Below are 19,631 nucleotides of genomic sequence, written 5' to 3' on the forward strand. Positions count from 1 at the left end.
AAGATGAACCACTCATATGCTTTAAACATGGCTGGTATCATCAACCTTTCCCATTGCCTTCATACAGGCAAGCTGAGGCTGGGAGTGCCAGTCTAACTATCTTGGTACAATGTGGAGAATCTGACACTGTTGCTCCTGGCACAGAAACTGGGGCTTGTGGTGCGTTGGGGTGTAGGGCATTTAGATCCTTACCAGGCAACCGTAGGGTGACCACACGGTCAAACAGGTTCCTCTCCGCTGTCACCCGGTTCAGCACCTGGTTCAGCAGCTGTGAGGGCAGGAGCCTATTGGTGGATGGGCAAGCTCATCACTTGAGTTATCCCCAGGGTCCTACCTTCCTTGCCCAGATGGACACACCTGTGCAAGACGCTGCAGCAGCATCTCAGAGGTAGGCCGGGACCAGTCAAGGAATATCTCAGGCACCAGTGTGATGGTCATTTCCAAGACCCGCAGCAGGCTAACTGAGAGGTCAAAGCAGGTGGCACAGACCTTGAGCTGCCGGCTGTCCACAAAGTTTCGCTCGAGTCGTTCAGCAGCTTGTTGAATCTGAGCCACCAACAGGTAGGCAGGTAGCAGTCAGAGGCCTGGCTATACTGCAGGGCCTTTCTGCCCACCCCCTGCCCCTATGCATCAGGCCCCACCACAACCCACCTCCTGGATCATGCCGATGAACTCAGAGAAGGCCCAGTTGAGCTGGTTAAGGACACTGTTGAGGAAGCTGGGTGCTACATCAGGACCCTGTCTCAGCAGGTCAGCCATGTGCTGCTGCAGCAGGGTGGAGGGGCAGGGCTCTGGGGGTAAAGGAAGGCAGTATTATTGGGGACTCCCAGGCAGTAGGGTATCCTTATTCATTTGATCACTGGTGGGAGGACAGAAATGACAGTTCCCCAAGAATATTCAGATGGTGAGGACAGAAGAATAGGGCACAATCCTGCCCAAGGGTTAGGACCAAAGTCTGTCCCCCTCCCTTCTGCTGTGCAAACCATACGCTACAGGTGTTTCCAGCCCCCACCAAATCTCCAATCTCCATGGGCCTGGAGTAGCCACACAACTGTAGCCAACCCTCAGCAAGTTCTGAATTATATGCCTGTCAGATAGTGTCAGACAAAGTCAAGGCAACTTAGACCCTTCCCACTAGTATCAAGGCCAGCTACTCCAAGAGCTCAGACTGAGCCTTGCTGTCCTCTCCTGCCCTTGGCACATGGCCCAGGTGGGCGCCAAGTCTGGGCTGGAAGGGCAGCAGTAACCAGAGCTCTCAGCTGCGGCTGGCCTGACATACCTTCCCAACCCTGTGATGCAAATCAATAGTTCCTTCAGCTGCAGGATGGTATCTGGCCCCACTGCCCCTCTCCACCTGCAGCTCAGTTCCGCCCTAGAGACTAGGCCAAGGCATTTGGCAAGGGCTTGCTGTGTGACTCTGCATAGCACAGCAAGGCTTTTGGCCTTTCTGGGGACACCTTGAGACCAAAACACTCCCTCAAAAGCAGAAACACTAGTGAGCAAGGTGAGTGGTGTGGCAAGCTCTCTGCAAGCCTTAGCCAGCCCCAGGTGAAGGCCCTTGAGTTCACAAGACTGTTAGGCACAGGAGCCCCTTTGGGGCCCTGGCCAGCTTCTAGCCTATGCCCCTCTTGAGTGCAGGGTCTAGCATCTGCAGATAAGAGAAGGAAGACGATTCATTGCTGGGACAAGGCTAGGGGTTAGAAAGCTCACATAGAAGGCAAAAAACAGAGCGTCTACCCTGCATGAGCTGTCAGCAAGATGGAAAATGTATGGCCCCCTTTCACTGTGAATCCTGCAGAGTGACAAACCCAAGTTCCAGAGCATCCCCTGGCTAGGAGGAAACAGGGAAAATGGAAACTCAAGATTAAGGTAAGGTGTTAGGAGCCTGACACAAGTCCAGGAGATGGATTGGGAGGAACAGGAGCCTCAAAGGCCATAAGAGTGGCAGGTAAGGTGGGCACATGCCTTTAATCCCACCACTCAGGAGACAGAGGGCAAGCAGAGCTCTGTAAGTTCAAGGCCAGCCTGGTCTATTTAGTGAGTCCAGGCAACCTGGGGCTACAGGGAGACCCTGTCTCAAAAAAAAAAGAGTGGCAGGTATGGGCCACTACCTTGTCCATCCAAGGCTGCTGCCAGAACTTGTCCAATCTGGATACTCACTTTGGAGGCTGGGCAAATTGGCATCCTCTGGTTTGGTTTTCAATAGATGTGGCAGCCGTGTATAGCGGTACCCAAACCCACAGCCCTGGAGGTAAGATAGCAGGAGTCAGTGGGGCAACATTTCCCTCCAGCTGGCCTCAGTCACTCTCCTCAGGTCAGGCTTACCCGCCAGAGCCGCACCAGGATCCAGTTTGTCTGGGCCCAGGGCCGTTGTTCATAGGGTGCCAGGAGGTTCCTCACCATGGCAATACGCCTATAAGGGTGAAGGTGGCAGGCACAGGGTGGGGCTGAGCATGGTGCTATGAAGAATGAGGTGGGTACTGCCCCCCCCCAGCTGCTACTTACTGCTCCTCAGGGATCCGTTCTACAGCCCTTAGGGAGTGTGGGTAGCACACGTAGCTGGCCAGGGCCTGCATCAGCGAGTCTCGAATGTCTGCCGGAACAGACTATGCCTCAGTAGGTCCCTGACATGGGCCTGGGCACCAAGCTTAATGCCCACGTGGCCATAATTTGGGTAGAAAGCCTGCCAGATATGCCATTCCATCCCCAGTCCCCTGGGCCCTCTGGTGGGCACCTCACCAGTGCCTACAATGCGCGGGTCAGCAAAATGTTTGGCAAGGATGGCAGCCAGGCGGGTCAGAGTCTCTTCATAGCCTATAAAGGAGAAAGGTGAGAACTGTTGGCTAGGAGTAAGAGTTCCAGAGGAGGCATGTCCCTTGTCAGGGTGGGTAGGCTTAGGCAGCAGGCCCTAGAGCTCACTACAGGGCCAGTCTGAACCCATGTTGGCATCTGAGAGCATTGGACAAGGCAATATACTGGCTGTTGGAGGAGGGGCTTCAGGCACAGATTCACTGTGGGGGATGGGCAGGTCCTAGCAGGAGCCCTTACCTAGGCTCTAACTCATCTTGATACATACTTGATGGATGACACAACAGTCAAAGCCTCTTTGTCCCTACAACTCTATCTTTGAAGACAAAGCTATACCAAGGACTGGATCGGGGCAAAGCAGGTGAGGGGCCTGCCAGTTCACAGCCTGATCGGGACATCTGCCAGCTGAAGTACAGACTCCCATGTGGCCCCAGCAGTGACTCACCCCTTGCTATGCTTTATAAAGACAAGCCACTATGCTCATCTTACCACCACTCTGTGACCAGTTACCAGGGTGGCAGGGTGTGAGAGACCATCTGACTGTGAGATCACAGCAGCTATCAGCTACACCAATACAGAAGAGGGAACTGAAGTTCCTACTTATCTGCTCTCCTCCCCACACCTCTCAGTTGCTGCTGCTTCAATGCCTACAGGTCCTGGCTCAGCACAAAGGCTTGGTGTATGTGGCTGGGTCGAGGCTTGGGTCTCTCCAAGTTCACTCTAAAGTTCTCTTTCTGTCCCCACTCTCAGCATGAATGGTCCCATCACCTGGGAGCTCCTCCATGCTGTGCACAGGGCCAAAATAATTCTTGAGAGCACTGTAGCTATTGATGGCTACGCTTAGGTAGAACTCTGGCATGAAGGCAAAGAGAGATCCCGTGCGATCCCCATGCTCAATGGTCCGCAGGCAGACACGAAGCAGCCAGTAGATATCCAGCATTTTCTCCTGCATGAAGCACATATAGTGTTACTGGGCTGTTTATTGGAAGGGTCACAGGTGCACAGTCTGATCCAGGCCCCGCCCCCGCCATCAGAACTAAGACCTGGATTTTAGGAAGTGTGAGCAATGGCTTAAGCTGAAGCAATCAAGTCCTTGATGGGCAACAGTCTAGCCCGGTAAGGGCAGCACTGTGACCCAAACTAGAACCAGTTTGCAAAAGGATAATGTTGGCTGGGTATGGTGGTGTACACTTTTAGTCCCAGCACTTGGGAGGCAGAAGCAGGTGGCTCTCTATGATCTATGAGTTCAAGTCCCGTCTGGTCTACATAGCAAGTTCTAGGCCAACCAGCAGTAAATAGTGAGACCTGAGGGGCTAGAGAGATGGCTTGGCAGTTAAGAACACTGACTGCTCTTGCAGAGGACGGCTATGAACCGTCCTTAACTCCAGTTCCAGGGGAATCGAAGCTCTCTTCTGACCTCCGCGGCATTGCATGTCACAGGTGCACTCACATACATGCAGGCAACACACTCATACACATAAAATAAAAATAATATTTTTTAAAAATGGTGAGACCTGAGACTCTATCTCAAAAAAAAGGGGGTGGGGCTGGAGAGATAGCTCAGAGGTTAAGAACATGGACTGCTCTTGCAGAGGACCCGAGTTCGATTCCCAGCACCCACACAGCAGTTACGAACCATCCTTAACTCCAGTTCCAGGGGAATCCGAAGCCCTCTTCTGACTTCTGTGGCATTGCACAACATGGGTGCACTCACATACATGCAGACAATACACTCATACACATAAAAAAATAAAGTGACCAGTGCTGAAGGCAGGAAGGGCTACAGAGTTATAGGGAGAAGTGGGGACAAGACCATGAGGAAACCACAGTATTGTCTAGGCCTAAGGCAATGAAAAAAAAAGAACTAGACAGCCAAAAGACTGGGGATGTGCTGATGGACTATGGGCAGGAAAAGTCACACTAAGAATAGCACCCCCACTTCTGAAGGTGGTAGAGCCTCTATAGAAGTCAGAAGTACCAGATAAGCTGGTCTGGTGCAGGGAAGAGGGAGTATGGCACGAGGCACTTGGACACGTTCCCTAAGAGTTTGTGTGGAGGAGACAAGCAAATTTTGGTCTGGAGCTCAAAGGAAAACCTGGTGGAAAAGGACAGGCAGCATGACTACTGGGAGAAGAGAAGCTAGAGAAGACAGCCCTTTTCCTGCAGTGTGGTTTGCCCACTACATTAGGATTATATGAAGGCACATAGGACACAACAAGGTGCCAAGCCCCAGCCTAGATTCACAGCATCTGTACTTTATTCTAGCTCTCAGAGGTGCTCCCAAACCCCAGAACCTGAGAAAATATACGTAAGCGATGAGGGGTGGGCCTGAGCCAGTATGTGGGCAGTGGATACACTGTGGCCACAGACCAATGAAGACTGACCCCGAGGCAGGATGACAGTGGCACCAATGCAGCCAAGGGGCCAATGGGCATGTGCCAGCAAGGCTGGAAGCGGGGGTAGTGGGGTGACAGAAGCCTTGGCAACACTACCTCAAAGAGGTGGAAGAGCCTGTGCTGGGCCAAGAATAGAGGGAAGATGAGGCAGCTGGTCGGGGGGGCGGGGGGGACACGCTGCTAGGCAGGTACCATCCAGGAAAGCCCTTAAGGGCTTCATCTCTCAAAGAGGTGACATCTCTAAAATCAGACAGGTGAGTGAGCACTGAAGATGCAGAGGAAAAGAAGGCAGGTCAATAAGGTCGGTTATGAAATGCCTGCATGGACTGTCACATGCAGAGGCAAATGCTTGGAGTCATTCTTTCTCTAATATTCAGAGCAAGACAAGGATGCCCATTTTTGCCATTTCTATTCAGCACAGTACTGGGAATCATAGCCAAGGCAAATTAGACAAGATAAAGAAATAAACATACAAATTAGAGAACAGTAAAGACACATCTGTTCACAAACTGATCTTATTTTTAGAAATCCTAAAAGTGATATACACATACAGTTAGTTACAAATTCCATAAAGTTGCAGGACGTAGGATATAAAAATCAACACACACAAAAATCAACTGTATTCTCTACATTGACAGTGACCAACCCATAAAGGAAAAGAAGGAAAAAGTTCCATTTATAAAAACATCAAAAAGAAAAAATCAGCCAGGTGCAGTGGTACATACCCGAAACTCCAGCACAAGGGGGTGGGGGTGGGGGGGGCAGAGGCAGGAGCATAGTGAGTTCCAGGCCAGTCAGGGCTACATAGTGAGACCATGTCTCAAAAATAAAAAACAGGCTGGTGAGATGGCCCAATGTGTAAAAGTGCTTGTTGCTTGTTGATGACCTGAGTTTGATCCCTGGAACCTAAAGTGGGAGAATCAATTCCTACAAGTTGTCCTTTGACCTTCACATGTACATGCACATGCACACACATTTTTACAAAATTAAAAATAAAAAAACAAAAAATACTTAGGAATAATCTTAACCAAGGAGGCAAGAACTTGAAGCTACAATGAAAACTACTAGATGTTGCTGAAAGACATTAAGGGTACAAATAGAGACATCTTTGTTCGTGGGTTGTTAGCTTAATATGGCTAAGATATTGATATTGTCCAAAGGAATCTACTGATTTTAACAATATTTTCAAAAAATAGAAAACCCATCCAGAAATCTTATAAACTCTCAAAGGCCTTAGAGTAGCCTAAATACTCTAGCCAAGAACCAAGCTGCTCACACCTCCTGACTGATTTTTTTTATATATACATCTATCTATCTATCTATCTATCTATCTATCTATCTATCCCTATCTGTCTATCTATCTATCTATCTCTATCTATCATCAATCATCTATCTAGTGTGGTGTGGGTGTATGGGTGCACATGTGCCACAGTGAGTGTGCAGAGGTCAGAGGACAACTTGTAGAAGTCAGTTCTCTCCTTCCATTATGTGGGTTGCAGGGATTGAACTCAGGTTGTTAGGCTTGGTACTTGCCCTTACCCACTGAGCCATCTTGCCAGCCCAGTATGTCCTGATTTCAAAACTTATTGTAAAGCTACAGTAATCAAAAGAGTGTTACTCAATTCCTAAAAGATTTGGGTTTACCTCTTCAGAGGGGGAAATGTTAGAGTAGCAAAAAGCTCCATTAAAAAAACAGAAAAAAGAAAAAGGGTACACAAAGTTGTCAGGAAAAAGTGATGGGAAGATATGGGAGGAGCTGGAGGGGAGGGAGTGGGCGTAGATTTGATCAAAACACCTTATATGCATGTACTAAATTCTCAATAAATTTTTTCTAAAAGTTAAAAAAAAGTGTTACTCATACAGACTAATGAAATGGAGGGAAAAAAATCAGTAGTAATCCCTTCCTTATATGATGCCAACAGCCTTGACTGTCAGTTCTAATTTTCCACAAAGAACCAATGGGGGAAAAGACCAGTCTTTTCAACCAATGGCATTAGGAATACTGAATATCCACATGCAAAAGAATGAAAGTGGATCTTGCTTTATGTCATACACAAAAATTACTCGAAGTGCATCAAAACTGTAAACAAAAGACTTAAAAGTATACAATTCTTAAAACAGTGAACAACAACAAGGCAGAGAGATAGGAGGACAGGGTCCTGAGAAGATGGTATGTGGGATAGTGGTGAGCCAGAATGCCTGTAGAGGGATAGGTGAAATCCCATTGCTGAGAAAGAAAGGAAGCTCCCTTGACATGTCTTCTTGGGACTGGAGATCAGACTGGCTGAGACAGCCAGGGGAGTGGGTACAAGGTAGGAGTGGCTTTGGGTTAGGGAAGGGGCTATCAGGAGACACATCAGGCAGATACGACAGGGTAGAGATGGAGATACCAACAGTCTTGGCTGCCAATTCTAGGGGCAGTATACTTCCTTCCAAGGGTACCTAGGAACAATCCCAGGGTACCACTGGTGGGAAGGAGCTGTCAGGAGGGATAGGTAGAGGAGTGCACTGTTGGTAGCCCATCCAGCTGAGTCCTGGGAGGGCAAAGCCTCATCTTTCTCGCTCCCTATTAGGTGTTCCAAGTGTCAAGGATAGCACCTGACACATTCCAGTCTTTACTAAATGAGCGAGTGAAGAAGAGAAGGAAAATGGTTAGAGACTCAAGAGGGAGCAGGTAAGTTAGCTAGAAGGAGGTGCAGAGAAGGTAAGACTCAGGGATAACCCCAGAGACCCTGATGCGCTAAGGGGTCAAGGCCTGAGAGGAGGGGCCAGGAGAGGAAGCAAGCAGAGACAACCCTGCTCCCCAAAAGAGTCATGGACTGAAGGTGTATTGGGAGAAGGGGTTCCCAGAAACAATCCCTTCCTAAGTATAGGAACACAAGAGGAACAGAGGAAGTGGCCAAAGGATGAGAGAAGTGAGAGGAGGGAATCCAAAGGATGGGGAAGGGCCCAAGACCCATGGGTGCCAAGGCCCCAAGAAGGCAGGGATCTTCAAAGGTCCTGGTGCAACCTTGCCCAGCCCATGGTCAGATAATGAGGTTGGAAAAGGATCATTCTGGACAGGGTCACAATTACTCACCTGGGAGTAGACAGTGGCATGGACCCAGGCAAGCCGACGGCTCAGGTGGTCCAACTTTTCCGAGAAAACTTTCTGGCTCTTAGTCAACTCTGCAAGGATATCCTTCCTCTGCCCCCAAGGGGAGAAAGGACAATCAAGACATGGCCCTATCCCCAGATTCCTTCCGGGGTAGTCTGGTAGGGGTCCTACTAGTGCCCAGGGCAGGTTAGGGGTGGGGTTCTACTTTTAAAACTCACTCTTGTCAGCGGTCATCAGTGATGACCCTGAAGCCCCAGAATAGGGACATAGTTACCCCTCAGGTTATAGAAGTGAGACTCTATGAAGCCCTGGTGGGAACACCCAGAGACATAGGGTGAGAATGCAGCTTTGACAGTTGGCTAGGCCCAGGGATCTGGTGACAGTAGAAGAAAGAGGAAAGGCTGCTAGGAAGGCCCAGCCAAGGTCAGGCAAGCCATGGCAGAGGCGCTCCAAGGGGACTGGGAGAGCCAGGTCCTGCTTCCTGCTGACTTTGCAAGTGGCTACAGAGGCACTCAAGGTTCATCCATAATTGATGAGGATGATGGGTGAACATCAACACTTAGTGGGCAGAGGCAGGGAATCTTGGCACAGGCTGTAGTTGGTTGATGTACTGGCCCCTCAAGACAGACTTGCTCTCACTGCTTGGTGCAGTCATGGCAGGGATAGGGACAAGAAAAAACATTGGGGTTTCCCTAGAACAAGATTTACTTTGTGGGCTGCCCTGGGGATCCCAAACTTATCTGTCCTTGTTTAATAACCATCTGTTCCAAAACCCACTTGCCTGTCCTAGCCTTACCCTCTTAGGGCATCTGCGGAGCTTGTCTTCTGTGTCTCTCAGAGCCATTGCGTACTCGTTGACATCATCAGACACACCCACCATCTGGAGTGTTGAACACCATGAGTCCAAGGTGACCCTTGGGTACCTTAACCAGGCTTTTTCAGACCCAGCCTAAACCCTAGCCTGCCAAATTCCCAACCCTGGGTCCAGGGCAGCCCCTTCCTACAAAAATAATCCAGATTAGGGCTGGGTGGCAGTGGCAGTGGTAGAGCCAGTCTTGCTATATGCTATACTCATGTGCACACTCATTCATACACGTCCCTGCAGGCAAACGTACAAGTACATTTGTACATGTGCATCCAACCATGCAGGTATCCCTCACACAACACACATGGACCATGGACCAATAGCGCAAGACCTTGCCCAGCTGCTGATGGACACTGAGGTTATACATCATCACAGCACCGTCCAGGACTTCCAGCAGTGAGTTCTCAGTGAGGGGCTGCTCAGGCTCCTCAGGGGGCCTCCCCAGCAGTAGACCCTCGTTCCAGTGGCTGCCTTCAACTGAGGAGCAAGAGACAACAGGGTGAGAAAAAGGCTAGCTTGGTTTTCTTTTAAACCTGTGCAAGTTAGATGGGCCTCCCAGGAGATGGTATCATCTCCTCTCCACCACACTATCCCCCATCTAAGGAAGGGAGCCTCACAGAGAATGGGTCAGTGAGGGTTGGGTGCTATTTTTGTAGCATTGATTTCATGCCTTCAGATTATGCTTCCTGTGCCCTTGGGTGCAGCCTATCCACAGGGTGGCAGGGAATGGGAGGCAGGGAGGATATTTTGCAGAAGACGAAGGGTTGAACACAGTACAAGGGTCCCTCAGCAGCCCTGCCCAGCACCTACTGTCCTCACGAGTTCTCTGTTCCACATTCAGCGTGCGGACCTTTACTTTTTCTGAGGTGCTCAGAGGCCGTCGTGGGGTCATGAGGCTCACAGCTGCTGTACTGAGGAAGCGGTTGGCTCGGCCCAGGGTTGGAGAACTAAGCCAGCCAGGCCGGGGCAGGGGCAGTGCTCCTCCCACGGCCAGGGCTTGTATGGGACGCTGTGGTGGAGGGAGGAGATTAGAGGTTGATCAGCTCCTCAGGACTAGGGTCCAGGTAGGGCTCCCTTTATCTATGGAGTTGGGGGAATGGGCAGGAAGGGTTCATGACTCCTCCCACATTCAGGAAGACTGCCTGGTGAGAAAGCCCTGGCCTTCATAAAAGATAGTTGGTCCTATGTGAAATCCCCACCCACAAGATAAAGGAAAAGCCACCATTAAGCCTCCAGCCACTTCTACTGCCACACCTGGGCCGCTGTGGGGGCTGGTTCCTCATCCTCATCCAGGTCATCCATGGTAGCTGCCTGGAGCTCCAGGGGATCAATGACAATGTTGGCTTTGGAAGCAAGGTCATCTGGAAGGCATAGCAGGACAGGAGGGTTCTCAGATCAATGGCAAAAGAGGGGTGGTGGGTGGAACTGCTCAGGCTAGTGAGAGTACTGGCAGACTGGGCAGGAGGCCTTGCAGCACCTGCTCCCCACCCTTGGCCCTCTTACTCCAACCAAGCCTTCTTGCTACATCCCGGGGCCCCTCATCTAGCAGCAACTAGTAGCAGGAGGCACTACCCATCATAGAACTCCTGTGGGTACTGGTCTTGTCTGTTTCCTGTGACTTCTGATGTTCCAGGACCACCCCTATTCTGACTACTCTGTAGAGTAGTCCAAGGAGGATACAGATTGCCAAGACCTCTGCATGCCTCACTTTGTACATATACCACTTCAACCATCTCGCCACCTTAGGTCTTGCTTCTGGCTAGGTTCCTAGGCACCCCAAACCATGTCTAACACTGAACTTGTCATCTCAGCCCTCTCTTGCAGTCCCTCTTCCTGATGGCACCTGGCCACACAACCTCTGTCAGCTACCCATTGCTCTACAACCCTGACTTCCCTGGTGCAGGCCCTTATCCTTCACTGCCTAGAGAACTGTTCCCTTTTTCAACTGTTCCCTGCATTCCATTCTCTACACTGCAGCAGCCAGAGAGAGTTTCTCATAATGTAGACCCAACCTTGCTTCCTTGCTGTGCTGGGCAGCTTTAATGTCAACTTGGCACACCTGGGTTGAGAGAGCCCCAATTGGGGAATTGCCTCCATAGGACTGGCCTATGGCCATGTCTGTGGGGCATCTTCTTGATTGTTGAGTGAAGTAGGAGGGCCCAGCCCACTGTGGGTGGTGCCACCCCGGGCAGGTGGGCCTGTGTTGCATAAGAAAGCAGGCTGAGTAGGGGGCAGGGGAGCAAGCCAGTAAACAGCATTCCTCCATTGCCTGTGTTCCAGCCCTGCCTCTAGGTTCCTGCCCTGAGTTCCTACCTTGGGCTCCCTGATGAACTGTGACCTGGGAGATGTAAGATAAAATAAACCCTTTCCTCCCCATGTTGGTATTGGTCAAAGTATTTTGTCACAGTAATGAAGAAACAAACTAGGACACTTGTCTTGTTCAGGACTTCCAAAGCTCCCCATGCAGGGTCTGTACTTGCTGTGTGGCCTATAAGAGCCTCAGACTGGCCCTATTTCTCAGGGTTCCCTGCTTCAGATTTTACTGCCCCTTCTGTCTACAGGCTATACTTGAGCTGTTTCTGACATTCTTGTGCTTCTGTTCACAGTGCTGTCACCCTTTGCACTGGAGTAACCTGCGCTTGCCAATGAATGCAGTTCAAGAGTTCTGGCACACCCCCATCTTACTAGGATGCTAAGCCCCTTGTCGACAACACACCTGACTCCTGTTTCAGCAGTGCACGCCTAGCCTGCCTCTGGTGCCCAGGGAAAGCGGAGCTGGAGGACCCAAGATCAGACACAGCCTAGTAAGTCTGCAACCCCCTGCCTGAGCAGGTAGCAAGACTTGGGTACCCTCTGGTGGACACAGGATGGCTTAGCATCCACAGCACAGCAGGTTAAGACACTGCCTGTACCCAGCCAGGGCTGCTCACTGACATAGCCTCACTCACCTTTAAGGGTCTTTCGAAGGTGTGAGAGAAGGCCCCCAAGGCGTTGAAGATCAAAGTAGTCTACCTTGCCATTATAGAAGATCTGGGGTGGGATATAAGCCTCTGCAAGGGCAGAGCCAGGGACACAGAGTCAGCAATCAGTACTAGGTAGGAGGACTCTCTCCAGAGCCATGTCCTCCACTCTGACCTAGCATAGCCAAAGATTCCTGGCCTTGGCCATCCACTGGCTCAAGTAGACAGTAAGAGCCTAGGCCTCCCTGTCTCTCCCACTCCTTGCCATTTCGGGTTAATGCCAACAACTGGGATAAAGGTGGAATTCTTGGCAAGCCAGTCACTCCGAAGAACAGAGGGTCCACCCTTATGGGATATCCCCCAATCCAGAGTGAGTAAGGCTCCTACTGACCCAGCCATCCAAGGCAGCCCTACAAAGGACTGCAGAGATCTGGGTACCAGGATTGAGGGAAAGAGCTCATAATGGGTAGGAGCCTTTGGAGACAGTCAGAGCCAACAGAAGCCTAGGGGTCCCAGAGGGTGGGGCTTAACAGGGCAGGAGATTGGGGCAACTCACCAATCTCACACCCAGATCAGCTCTCTACACCATTACCAGGAGATGACCCAGGCTTGGCTCTATCCAGTCTTGCCAACAGGGGCCTGTCACTTACCCTCACTGAAGGAAGCATGGGGGTTGGAAACTTTGTATTCATCCCAATAGAAGCGTAGGGCAGAAACCAGCCGATGTAAGAAGCAGACCATGTACTCAGGGGGGCAGAGCATGGGCATGTTCTGTGGGCACATGCCAGAAAACATGTATTGGTGCCAACCCAGAGCCTAGCCCATTCCTTGTCCAAAGCCCTGTCCTAGGATCCTGGGAGAGAAAGGCAGCAGAGAACAGAGTTGGGCAAGGCAGATACGAAGCAGGTTGAGGGTTGCCAGATGCTGAGAGTGTAAGCCCTTCCAACAGAGTCAGGAACCCACAGTGGCTGCCCTGGAGGATACCTACCCCCCGACCACTGGCATTTTCCTGCAGAAACTTTCGGAACTTGGTCAGGAAGATGTACCTAGAAGCTTCACCCTTCAAGGGAGGGAAAAATGAGGCTGAGCTGAGAATGTTGGCCTAGACGGACAGTTTGATGCTGCAACTTGTCCTAAGCCTTGCCATGGGAACATTGGCAAGCCCCTGCCATCTGTGTCTTGATGCCCAAAATAGCATCCCTCCCAGCCAGAGATCTGTATAAGGATCTTAGAGTCACTCACCCCATTGTCATCTTTATTGTCCAACAACAGCTTCAGGATCTGGACCTGTAGTTCTTCCACCACTGGGATGGGGTGGGGAACACAGCCCTCAGGCTCCCAGGAATGGGAGAGGGCAGAAGTTTAGGTCAGGCCTCCACCACAAGGGTTCCCCAAGCTTAACCAAGTGCTCCCAAGTATATTTGCACAAGTCTCCCACACCCTACCCATTGCCTGAGGCAGAGGCTAACCTTCAATGCGCTTCTTGAGTCTTTGGCAGCCCCGCTCATAGGCTCGCCTCCGTTGCCGCTCCTCAGTAGTCTCCTCGTTGGCCTCTTTACTGTCCCTGCCCTAGGCAGGGACAGAGGATAGAAGAGAGTGGGGTTTCCTTAGGGACTTAGCCAGAGCTACTTCACAAAGAAGACCCATTCTCACCCCCACGGACTTCAGGAACCAGGGCTGGGGAAGAGGCCTCAAATGCTGAGTGCCAGGTAGTCAGGTTCCCTGGGCCAGCCATCACTATGCCAGCTCCAATCCCACTCAGGGTCTACCCACCTCCCTGCTGGTGCGATGGGGCCACCAGGTGGTGGGAATAAGTTCCTGCAGGCCAGCCTCTTCCACACGCAAGGGGCTCTTGATGTAAAAGAAGACCACGGACCGGAGCATATCGAAACTGGTGGTTGTTAAGGCTTAGCTCACCAAAGGACCTGCTGCACACCCTCATAAGCCCTCTCTGAGACACCCACCCTGATGCCTCTACCATAGTTCTCCCACCATAGAGAGTGCCACTTCACCACAGAATCGTTTTAGACTGGAGCCTCAAGAAAGAACTATGGCTCTCAAACCAGTAAGCCTAATACCCAGCACACGTGTGATAAAGGCTTGTCAAGGGAAGATGGATGAGATGCACCTGCTGGCCCTGCCCTAACTTTAGCCCTATGTCTCTCAATTTTGTTCTGCCTCTTGGTGGCTGAAAGATGCCAGACTAAGATGGCTCTTGCTTAGGCTTTCCCAGTCAACTGAGCTCTCTCGTACTCAGACAGCTTTGTAACACTATGGAGAAGCAGGAAGAGTTGCATCTTTAGAGAAGACCTTGCAGGAAACCCACTGTGGCACAGACAAAAGTACAGAGATCTGGCTGAAGGGAGATCTTCCCACACCTCCATGAAGCTGTAGGGAAGGGCAGCCCTGCTCAGGCAGCCAGGCTACCAGGTGGCTCCAGTTTTCCCCTTTGCCTTCTCTGCTCTGGAAAGAAGGGACCAGGGGGCTGGGACAGGCCCCAGGGACATAGCTAGGGTCCTCCTAAGCTTCCCTGTGTACTCCTGGCCTGGTGCACACTGCCCTTGCTGACCTCAGAGGGCATTACATGGCAGGTCTGCCTGACAGCAAGAGGATACAGGACATTGCTAAGCAGAAACTTGCGGGACTTCTCATGTCTCAGGATGGAAATAGTGAGCCGCAGGTAGTGGATCTGTGGGGAAGGGGTGCTCAGAATAGGCAGGTGAGGACCAGGGGGGTCACGGCAAGGACAGATGATCCCACCTGTAGGCCCAGGTCTGGAACGATGGGTGAGAACCGGTAGAGACGCAGCAGAGACATCATCAACTGCTTGAGGCAATCCTGTACCTCATAGTCCTAGGGAAAGATGCTAGGGCGGCCATGGGGAAAGGGTGCTTTTCCAAGGCCCTGTCATACCTCCCCTGCCCCTGGTGGTCTGATGGCCTGGATTGAGCCTGGAGACAGGAGTCTTACCTCCATGAAGAGCCATAAGAGGTCTAAGATCTGGTGCACCACAGACTGTGCCTGTTCGGGTGTGCCCTTCTCCACGATGCCCAGCAGGAAGCTCATAAGCACAGCCTCCACTAGATATACCTTGCGCTACACCAAAGGGTGGGCACAGATGAGGTGGTGGCCCTCTGGTTTGCTTGGGAGACCCCTTCTCATGCTGAAGGGTCAGGCCTCATACAAAGTCTTGAGCCCTTCAAGCAACCCAATACAGACATGTGCCCTTCCAGGGTCTGACTGAGCAACAAGAAGGGCCACTGGCCCACAATCCCTCTAGGGCTTTGCTCATAGTTTCCTCAGCCTGTGACATCATGACCCTTCAATCTTCTTTGTAGGATTTGCATGATGTCCTCAGCTAGAAGTGTCCCTTCCTCAAGGTGCTGTCCTTGAGGTCTAAGGGCTGCAGTTATATAGAACCATGCCTGGTAATGCTACTGGGTTTCATGCACCTGAGCACCATAGCCCCTAGTACCAGCACATGTCCACACGTCTAATAGCGCCTGCCTCTTCCCTTCCCTGCTTGTCCCCTCACCAGGAGTGGTGCAAAGCGATGAAAGATGTGGGCCAGTGTAAGGAGGACAGTGGGCTGCCCTTGCAACTGCCACTCAGAGCTCTCCTTTTCCAGCAATCGCCCTTCCTGTGTGTGGAGAGGTGAAAACTATGAGGGGTGAAAGACTGGTGTAAGACCCCAGCTCACACATCCCTGACCCTGGCTTACCACAGGGTCCAGCTCCACACTGAGCACTGCCTGGAAGCAGCCCAGCAACCTCTGTGCCCGTACCAGGTCAGCAAATGGGGGGTCCTGCAGAGGCCGGAAGCCCGCAACTGGGTAGGTATCACAGAGTTAAGCCAACAGCACTTGACCTGAGACTCAGACATACCCCTCCCTTCCATTGACAGTCTGAGGAGAGGCCTAGGCTGCAGGATAGGGCTGATGCCCAGTTTACATCAGAATTCTCCCACTCAGCCTCTGAGGGAGTGAAACTTCTTTTGTTACTTCATGTTCTTCACCTGCTCAGTAGAGACAACTGATTATACACTTACCCAACAAGTATTCTGCAAGGACTTCTGTTCTTGAACCAACCTAACTAAGCTACATCCTATGTACATCTCACAGCAGTCAGGGCCTACCACCAGCCAACAGTGCTCCTTGGATAGAGACCCCTCATCCTAGACACACCACCCACCGCTACCCTCCCAAAACGATATCGCAAAGGACGGCTGCCAAAGTTGAATGCCACAGATTCCTTGAAAGACAGGCTGATGGCTGGGAAGTAGGCCATTCCTAGGCCCCTGGACAGGTTCTCAAAAGCAGTCCCTAGTGACACACCATTTCTGGAGGAGAAAAAGGGTAGGTCTGTGAACATCAGTGCCAGGAAGGATATGGCTACCCACCCTTAGGCTACCAAATTTGGCCTGGCTCCCTTATAGGGAACAGAAACCGGAAACAGTCTGGCCAGGTCTGTGGATAAAAGTGGGAGACTCACAGGCAGAAGGACAGAGTACCATCATCCAGGTCGATCAGGCAGCTCACGATGTCCCCTGCTGCCCATGCCTGCCACGAGAGGAGCCTTACAGACACACAGAAGTGCAGCAGCCTGCCCAGTCTGTACCTCCAGTTGCATTTCCAGGACCACCCAGGGAAGACTGGCCACAAGTACACAGGAATCTCCAAATCCCAGACCCTTCCCTGCTACCTATAGTCCTTCCCAGTGGCTCTATACATCATGTTATGGGATGGTTATGGAGGATGGTTGGCGATCCATGGAAGCCCGGCCTTCACCTTGCCATAATTTGTCGTGGTCACATTCCACTTGCGTACCCGGTTTCCATCATAGGCATAGGAATTATGTGTATCTCCAACCCCCTCCTAAGAAGAAACCACCTGTGAGGTCTAGGAAGACAGATGAGGGCAGGCCAGAGCCATCAATTGCCAGCCGAAGACCTCCAATGGCTCTAGAGAAGGAGAATGAGGTTCTTGCAGAGGGCCACAAGTAAGGAATTCTATATTAGGTACCCTGAAGTAGAATGGAGCATATTCCTTCTTTACTCAGCAGCTCAATTCAGGGTCCTGAGTGGGTTTGGGAGCTGCTCTTATCCTGATGATGCCTGCAACAGAAGGTCTCCCTGGGAAGATCCCTCCCCTGCTCATACCTCCTGATTGAAGCGGCAGTTGATGGTGCACCAGCCAATCTGCATGAGCCCCTGGGAGGAGATGAGCACTTCGTAGACCCATTTCCCTATAAAAAGCAGAGTTAGACTTAGCAGGCAGATGAAGACTACCTCTTGTCTCAGGCCTGAGCCTTCAAACTTCCTCCCAACTCTCTGGGCCTTGGAAGTGTGTGTGGTCACCTTTGTATACACATGTGGTAGAGCGGATAGTGCCAAAGTTGCTGTGTCCAATCACCTGGGTAAAGAAGAAAAGTGGTAAGTTTCTCTCCAGGTATACATTTTATGGCCTTTTTGAGGCAGGGTCTCCCTGAAGCCACAGGTGGCCTAGAACTCTCTATGGAGACCAGGCTGGCCTCGATCTCACAGATATCTGCCCGCCTCTACCTACCAAATGCTAGGATTAAAAGTTCGTGCCACCACACCCAGTGTGCCCAGTATCAGGCACACATTTTATACCCATCTGAGTTAGACTTGGTGGCACACTTCTGGTGTGGCCAACACTGCACTGTGCCTGTCTGGAGTAGGAAAAAATGTGCCTATGTCAGGAACTTCTGGGCCAAAGTATGATGGGACCCAGGGCTTTGCTGAGAAGGGCTTTGGATTGTGACTGTAAGAACTGTTTTAGAACAGGAAGGTTTAAGGGCTGAGGACATCATAGTCTAGGGCCATGTCAGGAGAAGTGTTTGGATAGTGCTACCAGGATGAACAGAGAATAGGACCATATCAGGAAGAACATGGGGCTATATCAGAGGGGCTGAACTAGGGGTCCCCACAGCTTATCTTACTCACCCCCAGCAGGTCATCATCCACCAGAAGAAGGCCCTCAAAGCCCCCTGTATGATCTAAGACCACAGTGGATGGGCCAAGTCGCCCTTCAACTTGTCCTGAGAAGGGAAGAAGTATGAGGCAGGGCAGAGGGTCTGATAGACACATAGGATGCACTGAGTTCAGCAGAGACCCATCCAGGCCTGGCTCCACATCCCTCAACCCCATTCCAGAGGATGCCACATACCTTGGCTTTCCTCATCCTCATTGTCTACCTGCAGCAGCTGGTCCACATGCTCTGATAGGTTCTGGAAGTTCAGGGGTTTCCTGGGGAGAGTGAGAGGATGCCAGGGGCCCACAAGTCCTTGAAATCAGTCAAACAGCAATAAACTCTGTTTTTATTCTTTTACTTGAGCTTCAGAGGATGGTTACCTAGGCTCTAGAGAAAGGACTTGCCTAGCCTTAGACTCTGGTATGCTAGGAAGTCAACAAGTTGGGTTAGTAAACTAAAAGTTATCAACAGTCCAATTTGGCATATGGACCTCAGGACTGTTAAAATAATAGGCCTCTGGCTGGGGAGATAGCACAGTCAGTAAAGTGCTTGCCCTGGACCTGTGTTCAATCCCCAGAAGTTATATATACATATAAAACTCAGTGTGAAGGCATGTGTTTGTAGTTCTTAGCACTGTGGAAGAGGAGACAGGTGGCTCCTTGGGTTTTGATGGCCAGACACCCTAGCCTACTTGGCCAGTTCTAGGCCAGTGAGAGACCTTGTCTCAAAAAAGAAAAAAAAAGGAAGCTAGCAAGGTTGCCCTCTAACCTCCACATGCATCACATGTACACCTGCACACAAAAACAATAAAGTCCTCTCTTTAAGCCTAATTCCTTTATCTGTACACCTGCACACAAGTGAACACACACACACACAAAAAAACCTTAATTCCCTTATCTATAAAAAGGGAACAGCTGTATGTCAGAGATACAGTGAAGATCCCAAGGAATAGCATGTGCTCCCCACATAGCCCATAACCCACCTACTCTCAAATGCATTGGTATTGATTACAGCTGAGACAATAAGGCTGAGAGAAATGCCAGTTGCCAAGTTCGCCAATACCAAGGTTACCTAGTGCAGTCCTTAATCCTAAACCTATGGTTCTTTTAGTGGCAATCTTCTCACTCTCCAGTCAGGGAAGACTATGTTGATTGACATGACCTAGCAGTATGAAGGGCTCAGCCCTCTGAGCTGCTGACCTGCACTATCTTACCTGTATTTTGATGGCTAGGAGAACACATGGTCCAGCTGCCTACCATCTGCTGCAGTCAAAGAGTGTGAGAAAAATTTTCTGGGTGACTGCCTAAATCTTAGCACACAAGCCAGAGTGAAAAGGGCCTGTTAGGCTGGGTATGGTTGCACATGCCTTAATCCTAGCATCCAGGAGGTTGATGCAGCAGGACTGAAAGTTTAAGGCCACTTGGGCTACATAGCAAGAGCAAGAGCAAGAGCGAGAGAGAGCGAGAGACAGAGAGAGACAGAGAGAGAGAGAGAGAGAGAGAGAGAGAGAGAG

General features: G+C 50.9%; 1 protein-coding gene across 5 annotated transcripts in view; it reads right to left on the minus strand.

Annotated features, from left to right (window-relative positions):
* Positions 1-19,631, minus strand: part of Rnf123 (ring finger protein 123) — a 30,607-nt gene that overhangs the window by 4,952 nt on the left and 6,024 nt on the right. For 3 of the 5 annotated variants that reach the window (XR_003847059.1, XM_008853173.2, XM_008853175.1), the window contains exons 4-34: positions 18,314-18,393; positions 18,091-18,185; positions 17,482-17,536; positions 17,284-17,369; positions 16,913-16,999; positions 16,617-16,684; positions 16,339-16,464; positions 15,848-15,962; positions 15,662-15,766; positions 15,097-15,222; positions 14,887-14,979; positions 14,742-14,815; positions 13,900-14,017; positions 13,596-13,695; positions 13,369-13,430; positions 13,115-13,186; positions 12,777-12,897; positions 12,115-12,216; positions 10,421-10,527; positions 9,977-10,175; positions 9,498-9,643; positions 9,098-9,181; positions 8,284-8,391; positions 3,577-3,754; positions 2,740-2,814; positions 2,506-2,593; positions 2,326-2,413; positions 2,161-2,245; positions 652-791; positions 358-546; positions 193-268 (exon numbers count right to left, since the gene is read on the minus strand). Coding sequence is in view for 2 of the 5 variants with exons in the window: in XM_008853173.2 (XP_008851395.1) it covers positions 193-268; positions 358-546; positions 652-791; positions 2,161-2,245; positions 2,326-2,413; positions 2,506-2,593; positions 2,740-2,814; positions 3,577-3,754; positions 8,284-8,391; positions 9,098-9,181; positions 9,498-9,643; positions 9,977-10,175; positions 10,421-10,527; positions 12,115-12,216; positions 12,777-12,897; positions 13,115-13,186; positions 13,369-13,430; positions 13,596-13,695; positions 13,900-14,017; positions 14,742-14,815; positions 14,887-14,979; positions 15,097-15,222; positions 15,662-15,766; positions 15,848-15,962; positions 16,339-16,464; positions 16,617-16,684; positions 16,913-16,999; positions 17,284-17,369; positions 17,482-17,536; positions 18,091-18,185; positions 18,314-18,393 (3,248 nt within the window). In the remaining 3 variants the exon portion in view is untranslated. Of the gene's footprint in view, positions 1-192; positions 285-357; positions 547-651; positions 792-2,160; positions 2,246-2,325; positions 2,414-2,505; positions 2,594-2,739; positions 2,815-3,576; positions 3,755-8,283; positions 8,392-9,097; positions 9,182-9,497; positions 9,644-9,976; positions 10,176-10,420; positions 10,528-12,114; positions 12,217-12,776; positions 12,898-13,114; positions 13,187-13,368; positions 13,431-13,595; positions 13,696-13,899; positions 14,018-14,741; positions 14,816-14,886; positions 14,980-15,096; positions 15,223-15,661; positions 15,767-15,847; positions 15,963-16,338; positions 16,465-16,616; positions 16,685-16,912; positions 17,000-17,283; positions 17,370-17,481; positions 17,537-18,090; positions 18,186-18,313; positions 18,394-19,631 lie in introns of all 5 variants that reach the window. The other 2 variants (XR_001872918.1, XR_003847060.1) reach the window with 1 other exon arrangement.

This window comes from Nannospalax galili, unplaced genomic scaffold (assembly GCF_000622305.1).
Source record: "Nannospalax galili isolate Female #2095 unplaced genomic scaffold, S.galili_v1.0 scaffold786, whole genome shotgun sequence".
Lineage (NCBI taxonomy): Eukaryota > Metazoa > Chordata > Mammalia > Rodentia > Spalacidae > Nannospalax > Nannospalax galili.